At 33.8% G+C, this 16,839-nt stretch overlaps 1 protein-coding gene across 3 annotated transcripts in view; it reads right to left on the bottom strand.

The window, feature by feature from the left end:
• The window catches only part of rac1b (Rac family small GTPase 1b), a 28,895-nt gene that overhangs the window by 3,851 nt on the left and 8,205 nt on the right, over positions 1-16,839 (bottom strand). Inside the window, exons 1-4 of one of the 3 annotated variants that reach the window (XM_022671453.2) lie at positions 7,287-7,358; positions 964-1,035; positions 671-788; positions 398-460 (exon numbers count right to left, since the gene is read on the bottom strand). The exons of 1 other annotated variant lie outside the window; for it this stretch is intronic. In XM_022671453.2, coding sequence (XP_022527174.2) covers positions 398-460; positions 671-788; positions 964-1,035; positions 7,287-7,321 — 288 coding nt within the window. In that variant the 5' untranslated portion in view covers positions 7,322-7,358. Of the gene's footprint in view, positions 1-397; positions 461-670; positions 789-963; positions 1,036-7,286; positions 7,359-12,375; positions 16,110-16,839 lie in introns of those variants that run through there. One more of the 3 variants, XM_022671443.2, reaches the window with a different exon arrangement.

Here is a 16,839-nt window from a genome sequence, read left to right as displayed (position 1 = left end):
TATTTCATTATTTCTTAGTGTGGCCCGTGACTTCAAATATATTTCTCCTTCTGGCCCCCAACAAAAAAAGTTTGGACACCCCTGCCTTAGATGAAGCGGTACAAGTCACAAAGCTGAAAGAATTCTGCATGGAGGAGTGGAAAACACATTCTCACAGTCAATGTCAAAGACTGACGAAGTTTATTTCAGCCATTGGTATTTCTGTTCAATACATTTTACAACTTAAATGTAATTGATTCAGTATTATTTGTTAAGTTATATTAGCTCCATCTTTCAATATTGTTCAAATAAAGCTCAAACTGTACATATGATTAAATATGTTCAAAAATACGTTTTAATGGGATGTTCTATTTTTTTGTCTATAGGGTTTCACTGAATAAATGGACACAGATCTCACCTTTGTGCGAATGTTTTCTAAAGAGGCCGGACTTACAAGGGAGAAGCAGATCAAAAACACATCCTATAGAAAAAAAAACAACAAAACGAATTAAAATACAACAATTTAATAAACCAGTTTAAAATCAGTTTTACGAACTATCCAGCCATGTGCTCCACCTGATTCTGTTTGCAATAAAATAACATAATATTTAATGTATTTTAAAATGTTTAAAATATGTTATATTAAAGCATTTTGTAATTTGTTTTAGATTTTACTATAATAATATCTTACTGTCTGAGGGTAGGAGAGGGGGCGGATCCTGTCGTAGCCTTCCTGTCCTGCTGTATCCCACAGACCCAGGTTAACTGGTTTTCCATCCACCATCACATTCGCAGAGTAGTTATCAAATCTGCACAATCAGAGCGGAACAGATTCTTATAGGAACGTACATGAACTTACAGCCAAGCTGTGATTTATTCTTCACAGGAAACTCATCTCCTGAGAATTACAGATGTATTATTATATGTTTGCCACTAAAAACTCTAAAATAAACTGATATAAAGACTGATAAAGTGAATACTCACACTGTGGGGATGTCCTCTCCAGGGAAAGCGTTGGTGGTGTAGCTGATCAGCAGACATGTTTTACCTACAGCCCTGAAATAAAGCACAATAACACAGTTCATATTAATAAATCACAATAAAACAGTTCATATTAATAAATCACCATAAAACAGTTCATATTAATAAAGAACAATAAAACATTTCATATTAATAAATCACAATAAAACAGTTCATATTAATAAATCACAATAAAACAGTTCATATTAATAAATCACAATAAAACAGTTCATATTAATAAATCACAATAAAACAGTTCATATTAATAAATCACAATAAAACAGTTCATATTAATAAATCACAATAAAACAGTTCATATTAATAAAGAACAATAAAACAGTTCATATTAATAAAGAACAATAAAACAGTTCATATTAATAAATCACAATAAAACAGTTCATATTAATAAATCACAATAAAACAGTTCATATTAATAAAAGCACAATAAAACAGTTCATATTAATAAAGAACAATAAAACAGTTCATATTAATAAATCACAATAAAACAGTTCATATTAATAAAGAACAATAAAACAGTTCATATTAATAAAGAACAATGAAACAGTTCATATTAATAAATCACAATAAAACAGTTCATATTAATAAATCACAACAAAACAGTTCATATTAATAAAGAACAATAAAACAGTTCATATTAATAAAGAACAATAAAAGTTCATATTAATAAATCACAATAAAACAGTTCATATTAATAAAGAACAATAAAACAGTTCATATTAATAAATCACAATAAAACAGTTCATATTAATAAAGAACAATAAAACAGTTCATATTAATAAATCACCATAAAACAGTTCATATTAATAAAGAACAATAAAACAGTTAATATTAATAAAGAACAATAAAACAGTTCATATTAATAAAGAACAATAAAACAGTTCATATTAATAAAGAACAATAAAACAGTTCATATTAATAAATAACAATAAAACAGTTCATATTAATAAAGCACAATAAAACAGTTCATATTAATAAAGAACAATAAAACAGTTCATATTAATAAAGAACAATAAAACAGTTCATATTAATAAATCACAATAAAACAGTTCATATTAATAAAGAACAATAAAACAGTTCATATTAATAAATCACAATAAAACAGTTCATATTAATAAAGAACAATAAAACAGTTCATATTAATAAATCACAATAAAACAGTTCATATTAATAAAGAACAATAAAACAGTTCATATTAATAAATCACAATAAAACAGTTAATATTAATAAAGAACAATAAAACAGTTAAAATTAATAAAGCACAATAAAAGAGTTTTGATCATTTTGATAAAACTGTAACCACTTTTAAGAAAAAGCTGAAAACATGTCTGTTTACCTGTGCTGCTTTCCACACTGTTTAACTCGCACATTGTTAGTACTTTATTTCTTGTATTGTTTCTTAGTTTTCATTACTTGTATGTTCTTTAAATTATAATGTCTTGTCATTTTCTTGTAACATTGATTTGTATTATGTCTTAAATTTATTTGCTATATTGCAATTTTATTAATTTTATTTCTGTTATAAATGTACATTTTTTCCCTTTTGCTATACAAATAAATTTGCCGTGCTAAAAAAAAACAGTTTATATTAATAAAGCTCAAAAAAACAATTTTGGTAACATTTTATAATAAGGGTGCATTAACTAAAAAACAAACAAAAAAAACAAACAAACAAACAAAATATATATATATATATATATAAAACAGATCTATTGAAACAAAAAAATATATATATTACTATTATTAGATAATTCCGTGAACAGTGACAAAAATGTCATTTAATTTTTTTTTATTATTATTATTATAAAAAATCATTTAACCTTCCTGTTATGTTCATTTGTCAGGAACAGCAATGGTGTTCCCGGGTCAGTTTAATTATTTATGTGCATGTTTAATTATCCAAAAGATGTCTGAAACCAAAAATACCCTAAAAACTCAGTGTGAAAATTTCATTAATAACTCTATTACTAAATATTCTATCAATATTTACTGCAATGGTTTACTTCCAACAGGTAATGGTTCAATTGGTTCAAATTCATGTTCAAACTTTTATTAATGTTTCACTACTTTATTACTTTTGAAAGACCAACATATAAAACACAATAGTTTAATGTAACATAAAAAAACATTGCAATTTTGTGTTAGTTTTAGGTTTAGTTTTTGCAGGGGGTGGTTGTTGCAAATATGTGAGACGAACCATTTTCATATTATATGTTGATTACAGTAATTAGCAAGCAGAAGAAGTTTCATACTGACAAAATACTTTTAACTATTTTTCCTAGATCTTCAAACTTTAAAATGGGTAAATAAATCAGTTGCAACAACAAGTTAATATAAGATTATTATATCGGCCTTTGGTCACTCAGAATATCGAAATTGCCTATTAAAAACCAGTATTGGTCACTAATCACTAATCACAATACATATCACAAAAATAAAATGTATTATTTTGTCAGTTTTATTCCAGTATCGCTCAGCCCTGATTCCAGGTATAAACAAACTGCAGGAAAAGTAGCACTGAGTTCATCTAACAGGACAAACCCGCCCTATAGCTTTTCACCTCCTGTGATTTAAACGCTGGGCTTTTCTCCCAGCTCTTCCCGGTGTTCTGTCGAGTTGTGCTTTGTGCATGCGCTAAATTCTCATTTTTGCTGTTTTCATGTGTTTTTCCTGATTTAGTTTTAATTTATTTTCTCAGTGCTGTTGGAAAGTTTTCATTTTATTGTTCCAGTTCATTTAGTGAGGTGTAGTCCGTAGAAGTTCACAGACGACACCGCAGTGATAGGACGTACGATAGGACGTACGTCAACACTACTGTGACGGACCGTACAGGCCTGCAGAGAGTGGTAAAGACTGCGGAGAAGATCATCAGGACTCCACTGCCCTCTCTGCAGAGCATCTACCACCAGAGAGTCCTCAGGAGAGCTGCCTCCATCCTCAAAGACTCTACCCACCCCCACTTCTGCCAAACCACCAGGCTAAAGAACAGGTTCTTCCCCACTGCTACCAGACTCTTGAACCTACCTCAAAAATAACCATGCACCTTACTCTCTACACGTTTACATGTCAAGGACATTTCTCAGAGACACATGCTCACTTTACTGCAATGTTATAATTGCACTACTGAACTTTTTGCACTTTTTTCATATTCCACTGCTGTAGATAACATGTACTTACTCGTAAATAATATCCATAACACATTACTGTTTTATGTATATATTTCCATCCTGGATGTAAATTTAACACCAATTTAATGTTTATATTTAGTTAGTTTATTTCTTTCTTATTGTATAGACCGTTTTAATGAGGAAAACAATAACAAAGCTACTGCGCATGTCTGTTCCTTCCACGCTTCCCGTGGCGCTATTTTCAACTATACAGCGGTCAAAATGAGAGCGCATATTTCAAAAGTCTCCCGGAAACAGAGCAAACATACGATCAGAAATTAGTAAAAAGTGATCAAACCTCTTTTCCTGATCCTTTTGATAAGGATTTAATAGGGAAGTTTTTTTTCCTCTGATTTTAAACGTTTGCCAGAGGTGACCTACCCAGATGTGAATCACTACCTCGTTGAAACGGAGGCAGTGAAAGCGCACTGCAGTTTGGGCGCATATAATTAGTTTCTCAGTGTAAAAGTTGGGAATATTTGTTCCTGTAGTAGAGAAGCATCACTATGGTGTATGGTGAGGTTGGAGCGAGTCAGACGCTGTCCAACACGTACTCTGCATGATTTATAGATAAGAAGGAGGGAGGGGTTGTGAGCGGACAGTGTAACTGCAGGCAGGTCAGCAGAGTGAAAAACCAAAGCAGGCGTGTTTACTATGGAGAACCAAAAATGACATAAGTATAAATAAATAAATGTTGAAATTAATAAATGAATAAATAAATAAATGTTTAAATGAATAAATAAATAAATGTTGACATAAATAAATGCACATATAAATGAATAAATAAATATAAAAATAAGAAATGTATTAATTAATTAATTTATTTACCTATACAATTATTTGTGCACGTATTTATTTATTTATATATATTTTTATTTATTTATACATTTATATGTGCATTTATATATATATATATATATTTATTAATTTCAACATTAATTTTTTTATTCATTTATTTGTTTACATATTTATACATTTATATGTGTATTCATTTATACTTATGTCATTTTTGGTCCTCCATAGTTTACTTGTTTAAAGAACAATTTGACCTGATTTTCAATGTTTGTGACTCTCAGATTAGGTGAAGTTTGCATTCTTGTTAAATTAAAAAGTTACGTCCACTGTTTTGAACGCTGTTTACCGCTGAACGGAAGTGTCCTAGGAACAGCGACGTCACTTCCTACGCTCATGAATATTCCTCTAAAACGGTCTATAGTTTCTACTTTTATCTTTATGTGGTGTTTTACATGGCGAGGATCAAAGAAAGAATTTCACTGTACGAGGAAACTTGTTACTTGTTGTTGTTGTTACTGTGCACATGACAATAAACTCTTTGAATCTTTGAATCTTGAATCTAGATGCCCACTGGTTAAAGCCCCATAGTTAATTGTTATTTTCAAAGTGTTAGTTTGTGTTTTGTCCCTAATGAGCTCCCGTTGTTCCCTCCTGCATTCTACAGAGCTGAAAGCAGCTGCACTGTGTGTTTGGTTGCAAATACTCCAAAAATTCAGTTTGTTTGCATCAAATAATATATAACTATATAAATATAACTCTCTAATGAGTCATATTTTGGTAGTTAGTTCATATGTTTATGCTAAGTTAGATATGTTATCCATTTCCCTCTAGGCTAAATGCTAGTATTGAACGTAAGTTGTTAGCAGATTGATCTGCAGGGGCTGAATTCAGTGATATTGTGTGTATGTTAATACTATGTACTACCAAGCCAGCACCCCCTGAGTGTACAGTCTGGACTGTCATTGTTTGCTTGAGTGTTACAGCCGTGTAAAAAAAAAAAAATCAAAAAAGATATGAAAAAGTTTTTGATTACCTAATATATTGCCTGAACTTTATCCTGATACAGTGATTAGGCTATTCAAATACCACACAGAGACTTCTACTCCGGACCACGCCCACTTCTCGACAACCTCTTACAGCAAACACAGAGCAGGAAAGGTGAAACTTCCTCATATCTAAGACAGCAGGACGCAGGTGGAACAGGAAAAGCATGATGGAACCATAGTACTGACTACTTCATGCTAAAAGACTTTAAACAATCTGAATCACATGGTTAAAATAAACTGCTGTGTTTCATTTTCTTCTCTAAAAAAAAAAAACGTTGATTAGGGCTGGGAATTATTGGGCATTTACTGACTAGGGGTGTGCGTGTGCTTTATCGAATCATACGCATTAATATTGCCAACATTTTGTTATTTAGAATTTAGAACCCCTCTATTGAATTAACAGCTTAAAAACAATAAAACAATAGATCTATTGAAACAACAAATAAATAAAAATGAGCTTTAATTAATGATTTTTCCAGTTTTTCCAAGATAAAAATAGCTAAATATATCAACAAGTTATTGTTTGAAATATTAAAAGTCCAGTAATCTTGTATTTGAGTGGTTAGAATAGTCCTGTATTGCTCTTCTGTAAAAGTTAGAAAAACTAAAAAACTGAAACTGGCCTCTTCCCCTTAAAAAAAACCCAATTCATTAAAATTAAGTTCTGTAAATAACGCTAGTTATATTAACACTCTACATGGCTTTAGTAAGTATGGGAAGATGGTTAGTTTCTAGTTAAAATTTTTAATTTTAGTTTTTCTAACTTTTACAAATAGTTGTTTCACTTTCCATCTGCTGCTTTAATTCATGAGCAACACAGGACTACTCTAACCACTTAAACACAGGATTAAAGTGTTTTAATAATATAAAATTATATAAATAAAGGACAGAAGGTTTATTTTAAAAAATATGTAAAAAGCTAGAAAAACTAAACTAGAAACTGACCCTCTTCCCCTTAAAAAACAGCTTATTAAAAATAAGTAGCATTTTTGTGTGTAACGCTGGTTGTATCAACCCTCTACATGGCTTTAGTAAGTATGGAAAGAGGATTAGTTTCTATTTTAATTTTAGTTGTTCTAACTTCTAAGTTAGTTACAAATATTTGTTTCACTTTCCAGCTGCTGCTTTAATTCATGAGCAATACAGAACTTTTCTAACCGCTTAAACACAAGATTACAGAGTTTTAATAATATGATATAAATGATATAAATAAAGGACAGAAAGTTTATGAACTGTTAAATAAGAATTATATAGTTCTTACCCGTCTCCCACCACCACACACTTTATAGCCTGCATTACTGCACTCTGCTCTGCCCTCTGCTTCTCTGCTCTGCTGTTGTTAGCTTGCTCTACTCTTCAGCTTTCTGTTTTCTTCCACTTTACTCTTCACACTTACTAATCCACTTTTAGTCTGCTTCCTCTTTGCTCTACACACCTATTAATCCTCTTTCAGTCTACCTTTATAGACTTTTTTCTCAGGTTTGCTGCTGCAGTTGGTTTGTGTAAGTTTCTCATTGCAACTGAAATAAGGTGAGTGTTTTTTTATCATGGCCAATGCTGGGTTTTACTCCTGTTTAGAGTGTGGCATGTATAGCCTAGACCCCTTGTCCACCGATACTGGTAAAAATAGTGGTATTTCTGCTAAGTGTGAGATAGTTAGCACCTTGGTGGATAAGGTGAATAAGTTAGAGCTGCACTTCCGGGGTTTAATAAGGGATAGACAGCAGGATTCACTGTTAGCAGCCCCGGGTGTCTCAGGGAGAGTTAGTACCCCCTCGACTCCGGCCTTAGAGCCCTCACAGCGGGGCGAATGGGTAACGTCTCGGCGGCATAGTCAAAAGGTTTAGGCTAATGCTACCGCAAAGGCCACAGCCAGCCCACCTGAACACCACGCTCCCCCAGTTCACGAGTCAAACAGGTTTGCCCCACTGTTGGAGCCTGTTAAAGGTACTCTGGTGATAGGAGACTCTATCGTCCGACACGTGAAATTAGCTACTCCTTTAGGGGCACCAGCGGCAACAGTTACTTGTTTACCGGGAGCCAGAGCACCGGACATTAGTGGCAACCTCAGGCTGTTAGGGAATAGGAGATATTCGAAGGTAGTAATTCATGTAGGGGCCAATGATATCCGTCTGTGTCAGTCTGAAGTAACTAAGGCTAATATTAAAGAGGTGATTAAACAGGCCCAGACGCTGTCCGAGGAGGTAATCTGCTCTGGCCCCATCCCAATGAGGCGTGGTGATTAAGCTTACAGCAGGCTTTCTTCGCTGAACCGCTGGATGTCCAAGTGATGTGCAGAAAATCATGTGGGCTTTATAGATAACTGGTTACAGTTCGAGGGCAAGCCTGGTCTTTTAGGTAGGGATGGTGTCCACCCCTCATCCAGAGAGGCTTAACCGACCGTCTGCAAAGAGCTGCAAAGAGACTTTCCAAAAAAAAATGTAGAAAAACTCAAACAGTCAATCTACATAACTTAACCTATATTAAAAAATCATATCCAGACTGTAGTACTAACATTTCAAGCCTAAAGATTGGTTTACTTAATATTAGATCTCTAAATTCAAAAGCAGTTCTGGTGAATGAAATGATAACTGATCAGAAATTCGATGTTCTGTGTCTGACAGAAACCTGGATTAGGCCAAATGAATATGTAGCATTAAATGAAGCCACCCCTGCAGGCTATAATTACGGTATATACACAATCCGAGATTGTCCGGTAGAGGAGGTGGGGTCTGCATACTTTTCCAAAGTACCTTAGTTAACAGTCAGAAACACTACGATAATTTTACTTCTTTTGAGCTTCTTTACACCAGTATAATTAATCCAGTTACAAAAAAGAATGCATTTTCTTTAATAAAATAATGTAAATAATGTAGTGATTGTGTCGCAGATTTAGCAGTAAGTAGTGATAAAGTGATTATAGTTGGAGTCTTCAACATTCATTTTTTTCAAAATTGGATGATCCATTAAAAAAGGCATTCACATCAATTTTAGACTTGGTATTATTCAAAATATAACAGGACCTACTCATTACTGTAATCATACTCTGGATTTAGTTTTCACTTCAAGAGTCAAGAGGCTTTTATTGTCAGTACATCTGAGTACAGGTACACAGTGTGATGAAATTACGTTCCTCCGGAACCATGGTGCAACATAGAACCACAAGCAATAGACAACATAAAGTGCAGGAGTGACGACAGTGCAACATAAAATTATAAAATTATAACACTAAATAACAATAAATACAATAAATACAAAAGACGAGACAATTTAAAGACAGGACAGCGCAGTACCGATACGGTATAATAAAGTGTATAGTGAGGATAAGGTGCAGAGATGTGTGACATACTGTAACATATAGAACATATATAATCACAGCAGTTACTGAGGTAGAGAGTTTATAGTTTTGGGAGTATCAGCAAATATTGCTGATATAAATAAAGACATTTCAGTCTCTATTACTATCAGCAATATTTGTTTTGACTCTGGGTGTGAGCATAGATATCCTTAATATTCTTTCTCAAACCTCCTCAATTTATACTTAATTACCTTTAATTAATTACCTTAATTACCTTAATTACCTTATTTCATTTAAAATACATCTTAGCCATAATATACATACTTCCCCCAGCTACTCCATGAAACACTCAATAACGCCCTTTACAGCCCAACAATTCACCGATAAACTTACTGATTTATCAACTAAAATGTACTCTCCTGTAGACCCAGTAGAACTAGACAAACTAACCGAAAGATGTTGTAGCTCCCCTTAAACATAAAATAGAGAAACAGAAAAAACTCGCCCTGTGCTACAATGATAGAACTCGCACTTTAAAGCAGTTAGTACAAAATTTTTAGCGGAAATATCGATCAACTAAACTGGAAGTGTTTCACTCTGCGTGGAAAGACAGTCTTGTTAAATATAGAAAAGAACTAAATAAAGCTCGCTCAGCGTATCTGGCCTCACAGATCGAGATAAATAAAAATAATCCTAGAGTTCTCTTTAGTGTTATTTCCAAATTAACTAAAAACCAGGCAGGTACTGAACCTCAGATTCCAGCCATTTACACCAGCAACGATTTTATGGACTTCTTCAATAGTAAAATTGAAAACATTCGGGATAAAATTAAACAGATAAATATTACATCCTCTCTGTCATCAAATCAAATCAAATCAAATGAAATTGATGCTGTTCCCACAAAATTACTAAAACAGGTACTGCCAGATATAATTAAACCTCTGTTAATGATAGTAAACTCATCGCTCGCCCTGGGCCATGTACCCAAAGCCTTTAAAACAGCTGTAATTAAACCTCTGATCAAGAAACCAAATCTTGATCCTACTGTACTGTCTAACTATAGACCTATTTCAAACTTACCCTTTATTTCTAAGATTTTAGAAAAAGCTGTAGCCCAACAACTCTTACCTGCAAAGAAACCAGATCTATGAGAAATTTCAATCTGGATTTAGGCCCCATCACAGCACTGAGACAGCTTTAGTTAAAATAACAAACAATCTACTTACAGCTGCCGACCAAGGCTGTGCTTCCCTACTCGTACTTCTGGATCTGAGCGCAGCCTTTGATACTTTCCTTTTAGAAAGATTAGAGAACATGGTCGGTGTAACTGGAAACTGTAAACTGCCTTATCATGGTTAAAATCATACTTAACCAATCGTTATCAGTTTGTGAGGGTAAATGTATATACCTTCCATTAATAGAGAATTATAATAAGGTAAGATATGGAATTCCACAAGGCTCTACCTTAGGACCATTATTATTTACATGATATATGCTCCCACTGGGCAAAATCATGAGAAAACATGATGACAGAGAGAATAAATGGCGTCATTTTACTGCCAATAGTGGAGAGCGAATTTTTTGAATGCAAGAGCGTATTTCATGCAGTGCCCAGGGATTTTTTTATTTACTCACGTGTAAAATATAGGTGTGTATAGGTGTGTAACACTTACACACCTGATTTAGGTTCCAATAATGACAAATGTAGTACAAAATTCAATGGATAAATTAATTATTTAAATAATTGATGGAAAAAAGTCTGTTCAGTGGGTGTGTCCACGGTAAGGTGTTTTTTAGGTTAGGAAAAAGCAGTGGTGATGGATGGATGGATGGATGGATGGATGGATGGATGGATGGATGGATGGATGGATGGATGGATGGATGGATGGATGGATGGATGGATAGATAGATAGATAGATAGATAGATAGATAGAGACATCTAGTGGGAAATTGGACACTTTACCTTTTTGTATTTAAAGAGGCACTAAACCATATTTTTGTTCCATTATTAGCTGAAATGTGGTACTTTGAAGTAATGAACATTTTCTAACCTTTATAAAACGCTTTTATTGCAGTAATTTCTGTGCCTCTCTGGTTAAACTGTGCTATAGGCAAGAATAACATTTCTGTGTACTTGTGTGATATGTGGACATGTACAATATGCAAATCACTCAATAATACCATCCCTTGGTGACATCCAATACATCACCCAGTGCCCCTCCCAACCTACCCCTCACATTTCTTTTAGTTTTTAGGCCTGTGCCTGTTTTCAATAATTTCTTTTAAATTTAAATTATTATTTTTTTATTTATATAATATATATTTTTAATGTTTTTATTTTGATTCCTATGTTCTTAGTGTATTATTATTAATTTTATCCTTTCTATCATTCTTAACATTTTACTTTACTTTTTCTATTATCTTTTTTATTCATTTTATTGTTTATAAATTCTTTACTTTTCATGTGTCAATTTCTTTATGGTCTTTTTAGAATTTCCTATTTTTTTTCTTTTTACATACATATTTTCCTTAATGTTTTTTTAATTTCAGGCACACTGCTCAGCCCAATCAGCTCTCTCTCCTGCCCCACCCCTAAACCCATACATCACCCTGAGTCCCTTCCAACCTACCCCTCACATTATTTATTTATCAAATATCAAATATGAGCAATAAATAATAAAGCAGTGTAATGTGTGTGTAATAACAGTTATAATGCTCTGATCAGATCAGAAATCAAAAACATTCTGATCTTATAGGGTTTTTTAATTGAATGATGAGAAGCCAGAATTAAAATAAGCTGAAATTAAATAGAAGTAACAAGGCTTTTTTTTTTTTATAATGTAAGGAGTAGAAAGTTCAGATAATTGGGTGAAAATGTAAAATAATTAACCCACTAAAGATAACCTACATTTCTACTTCAGTAAAAAGTATTTGTACATTTACTTTTTTATTTCTTGACTTGAATTTATTAGACACCTTGTGCTTCCCACAAGTCATACAGAAATACAAGCATTAAAAAAAAAGTACAAATCTGACAAAAATAAAAGTCACATTTCCTTTTAATTAATTAATTAATTGATTTATTTATTTCTGTTACCATTTTTGTATAGCAAGTGATTAGCATCAGCCCTAAAAACAATGTTACAACATTGGCTATATTTGTGCAGACACAAATGAAAACATGATAAATGGCAAATATGCACATTTTTATACTCTGTATTTTCATCATACTCGATGCCATTTTGCACGCCTTTAAAAAGGAAAAGAACGAAAAAAAAAAACAAGTACTAAGTCGATATGACATTTAATTGCCACGAGTACAAAGTAAAAAATATAGTTTTTCACAAAAAAAAAAAGATTAACTATGGTGTTGGAGTGAGAAATTAAAAAGGAAAGAAAAGAGCTACTTCACAAATTCCTTTCACGTAAAACACATACAACGTCGACAGTAGTCTGTTGCCTTTTAAAAAATATATATATATAAAAAAAAAGACGGGAAAAATATGTTGCTATAAATGTGCCGTTAACAAAAACACCCTGTAAAGAATATTTACTGCTGTATTTATTATAAGGTTTATTATAAATGCATCGAAACCATTAAAGGATCAAGAATACAGATAGCCCTAATATATATAGTGTTCTTTTATATGATCGATGCATCGATTCCCACACACACATTTTCACATACACTTCAGTACACACATACACACACTTTCCACACTTTCAGACCTCAGTTTGTTTGTTTCCATCTCGTTAATCTCATTAATCGTGTTTTACATAGGTTAGACTGGTATATTGAAGAGGACTAGCTTGGATTAGCTTAGCATAGCTTAGCTTAGCTTGACGATAGCGAGTTACAATCTTGCTGTAGCGTAGTTAAGAGGTATATCTGTGCTTCTGTTGAAGCAGGTAAACAACACTGAAGCTGTTCAGGCCCAAAATCTTCATATTTAACAGTAAAACTCAAAGACAATGGGTGAATCCCAATTGTAAACTAATTACCAATACTAACTATAGGTGTTTGAGTATGTAGTACTTAGTATACATAAAATCTATCCTTCCAAACCCTCAGTATTAATGGTAGTACACAATCTTTACCTCATAGTATTAGCGTAGTATTGTGTAGAACACAATTGCGATGCTCTAAGTGAAATGCTGCGTTCAATTTTCCTCGGAATTCGAATGAAGAAACCGACTGATTGACTGACGGCGTTCCAACATCTCCAAAACATTTCGTCAGCTTAAATTAAGACTTTTGTTTGACAATCATTGAGTAGAAGTGTAAGAAAATATCGATATTGTATTATTTTGCAATATTTCGTTTGGCAACACATTATCAATATTCAAAAACACAGTACTGATTGTTGATTATTAGCTTGGGTGTAAAGATTGGTGTCAGAAGTGGTTCATTTAGTGTTGTGTTTAAACTCCAACCACTAGATGGCAGTGCTGTACTCTGCTGTTAGATCCCACTGTTCTGATTGGATAAAAATGTTTAATTTTCAATATATCAACTTGATTACAGTAACAGTATCCCAATATATTGTACTATAATTGAATGAATTGTCTACCCATCATATCCACATTTTACGTCCCAGGTTAGCATTGCTAACACTGTTAGTGAAACCAAAGAGAATTAAACGTGAATGATGGCATTTAAACAATTACAACATTTTTTCGCAGGTTTTTGATTATTAAATACGCCGTTTTACAGCAGAAACTGTCTGCAAACTGCCATTTAATGCCACAGTTTATTAGGAATTATAAGACTTTTTCTGCTGAATAATTTTATTTGGCGATAATTCGGTGCATATCTACAATATATATTATCATTTTTCATCCAAGAAACCCTTGAGGGAAACCTAATATTAGATAGAAGTGATAATAAACTGTATAATATACTGGTGATATGCGTGGGTTGGACTTTGTAAAGCTTTCCCAACTTTCTGAGTATGAACTCCTGCTGGTGAGGGAGCTCCAGGTTAAATATCATACTTGGATCCAAGATCTAAAGAAACGCAGCAATAGTGTTCAATAATTCATGATGATCATGTAGTACTTAATACAAATATACAGCCAGTGATGAACTCTCCACAATACCACAACCAGATTTAGTGTTTTCTTTTTTCTATGCTAAATATTAATAAGTGTTTGTGTTTACATGCACTTCATAAATCCGATTACTGCAGAACATTAGTAAGCTGATTTTGTCAGAAATCCATTAAAGACGTTTACATGAATTTGGGTAATTAGATAACTTTATATAAGTCAGATAATCAATAATTAGAACTCAGCTTTTTGCGACCAGCCAGTAAACTCGAAGAATAAAGGCCAATTTATACTTCTGCATTGCATTTTCTATGGAGCAGCCTGTGCGAGTGCCCTATGCAGCTGTCTGCATTTATACCTCATGCGTTTCTGGTTCTTTATAGAGCAGCCTGTGCGAGCGCCCTATGCAGCTGCCTTTTTTTTTTTTTTTTTTTACTTCTGTATTCTGCGTTTGTGTATCCGCGACTATACATTGTTCTGAAGGTTAAATTGTACATGTAAGCTGCACTGTATGTTTCATGCAAATGTATACATTGGCCTTGTGGAACCAGTTAACAGAGAGCATTAGAAGAGCACCAACACTAAACACTTTTAAATTCAGACTAAAAACCTACATGTTTGATCAGACCTTCAGCTTAGCCTAAAACATTGCAGCTCCGCCCACTTTTATTCTGTAACAGTATCATGTTTTATTCATGCTTTATTTTATTATAGTTTTTTTATTTGACTTCTATTCGTATTTTTTAAATAATAAACTTGCCTTGCCTTGCGACGTGACGTAAATTTTACGTAAAACCCGAACTTTACGCATCTGCTTCTCATGGGTGCTGCCCTATTAAACACTGTTTGTTTATTTCTGCTACCAGGGTCTGTTTTCACGCATGCACACAGAATAAGACCTACGAGAACAATCTGGTTAAGAGAATACATGCCCTGAAAAATACAGAAATCTGATTAAGATTTTCTATTTTAATCTGAGTAATTAGATTTTTTTTTTTTTATCTTAATCTGATTTATACACCGTTTCACTATATCTCAATCTAGGAACATCTAAGAATTGGATTATGTTACTACTTTTAACTACTAATAAATCAGACTGCAGTAATCGGATTTTGATTGCATGTAAACACACTTAGTGACTAATCTATAAGGAATTTTATTATTACAAGACACAGGGCACGCTTACTGTTCACTACAACACTTTTCAAGTCAATAAAACATAAAAATGAAACAGATGTAGTGTGTGTGTGTGTGTGTTAACGATGTTGTAACTGCAGCAGTGCTATTTGGCAAAGACCTTCATTCCATTCCAACAAAGACTGTAAACAGCGAACCAAGCGCGAGATAGCTCCTCAAAACGTGACGGGTGATGTGTGATGTGTTCAAAGGCCTCAGGAATTCTAATATTGGGTTTGTGTGTGAACATCTGTCTAAGGGAAGATGGATCTGAGGTCAATTTGTTCCGTTTCTATATCTATAGATGATCAGTTTTGTGAAGGTAAAAGTGTGTACTGGTCTTCAGGAAGGAGACTGTGTCTGGAATCAGCTCTGTTTCTCTCCGTTTCCCTCAGAACTCAGTACAGACCTCCGGTCCTCTCCTCCACTTCTACAGCAGGGTGCACTTCCTCTTCCTGCTCTTCACCGGCGGAGGGCAGAGGACGGCTCTGATGGCTTCATCAAACACTGTTTTAAGGCCGCGCTGAGTCAGGGCTGAGCACTCCAGGTACTTTACGGCTCCTGCAGGATAAACCAGAGAACAGACATCAGTTTAAAATGTTCTGTACTGTAGATTAACACTAAAGTCATCCAAACTATGAAGAAAAACAAAAAAAGTCTTTAGATGTTCTTTAGATGATCTCTAAAGATGTTCTGGATTTTCCAGAGGGATGATAAAATATAGACGAATAGGTACTGCCAGCATTGCTGCAGAGCTTGACGAAGTCGGAGTTCAGCTTGCAGTACTTAGACCATACAAGGTACTCTGCATCAACTCTGCCTGCATTGCACTGTCCTAGAAGAAAGCTTCTGCTAAAGCTGATGCACAAGAAAGCCTGCAAACAGTTTACTGAATACAAGCAGTCCAAGTGCATGGATTACTGGAACCATGCCCTGTGGGCTGATGAGACCAAGATAAACTTTTTAAGGAAGCATGTGTGGTGGCGTCCTGGTAAAGAGTACCAAGGCAACTGTCCCTTGTCTACAGTAAAACATTGGGGTTTGTAGCATCATGGTCTGGGGCTGTATGTGTGCTTCCAGCACTAGGGAGCTGAATTCCAACGTGGACTCCAAGATGACAACTGCCCTGCAGAGCTTTGAAGCTAAAGGCAAAGGTGTTGGGCTATTGAGCATCTGTGGGGCATCCTCAAACTAGATCTGAAAGGAGTGAAAGAGGATTCAAGTAGCAACCTGTGAAGCTCTAGTAATGGAAAATAATAGTGGCCACACAAAATATTTACACTTTGGGCAC

This window comes from Astyanax mexicanus, chromosome 19 (assembly GCF_023375975.1).
Source record: "Astyanax mexicanus isolate ESR-SI-001 chromosome 19, AstMex3_surface, whole genome shotgun sequence".
Lineage (NCBI taxonomy): Eukaryota > Metazoa > Chordata > Actinopteri > Characiformes > Acestrorhamphidae > Astyanax > Astyanax mexicanus.
The sequence above is the reverse complement of the archived record's forward strand: the minus strand, read 5'-3'. Positions and strand labels throughout refer to the sequence as shown.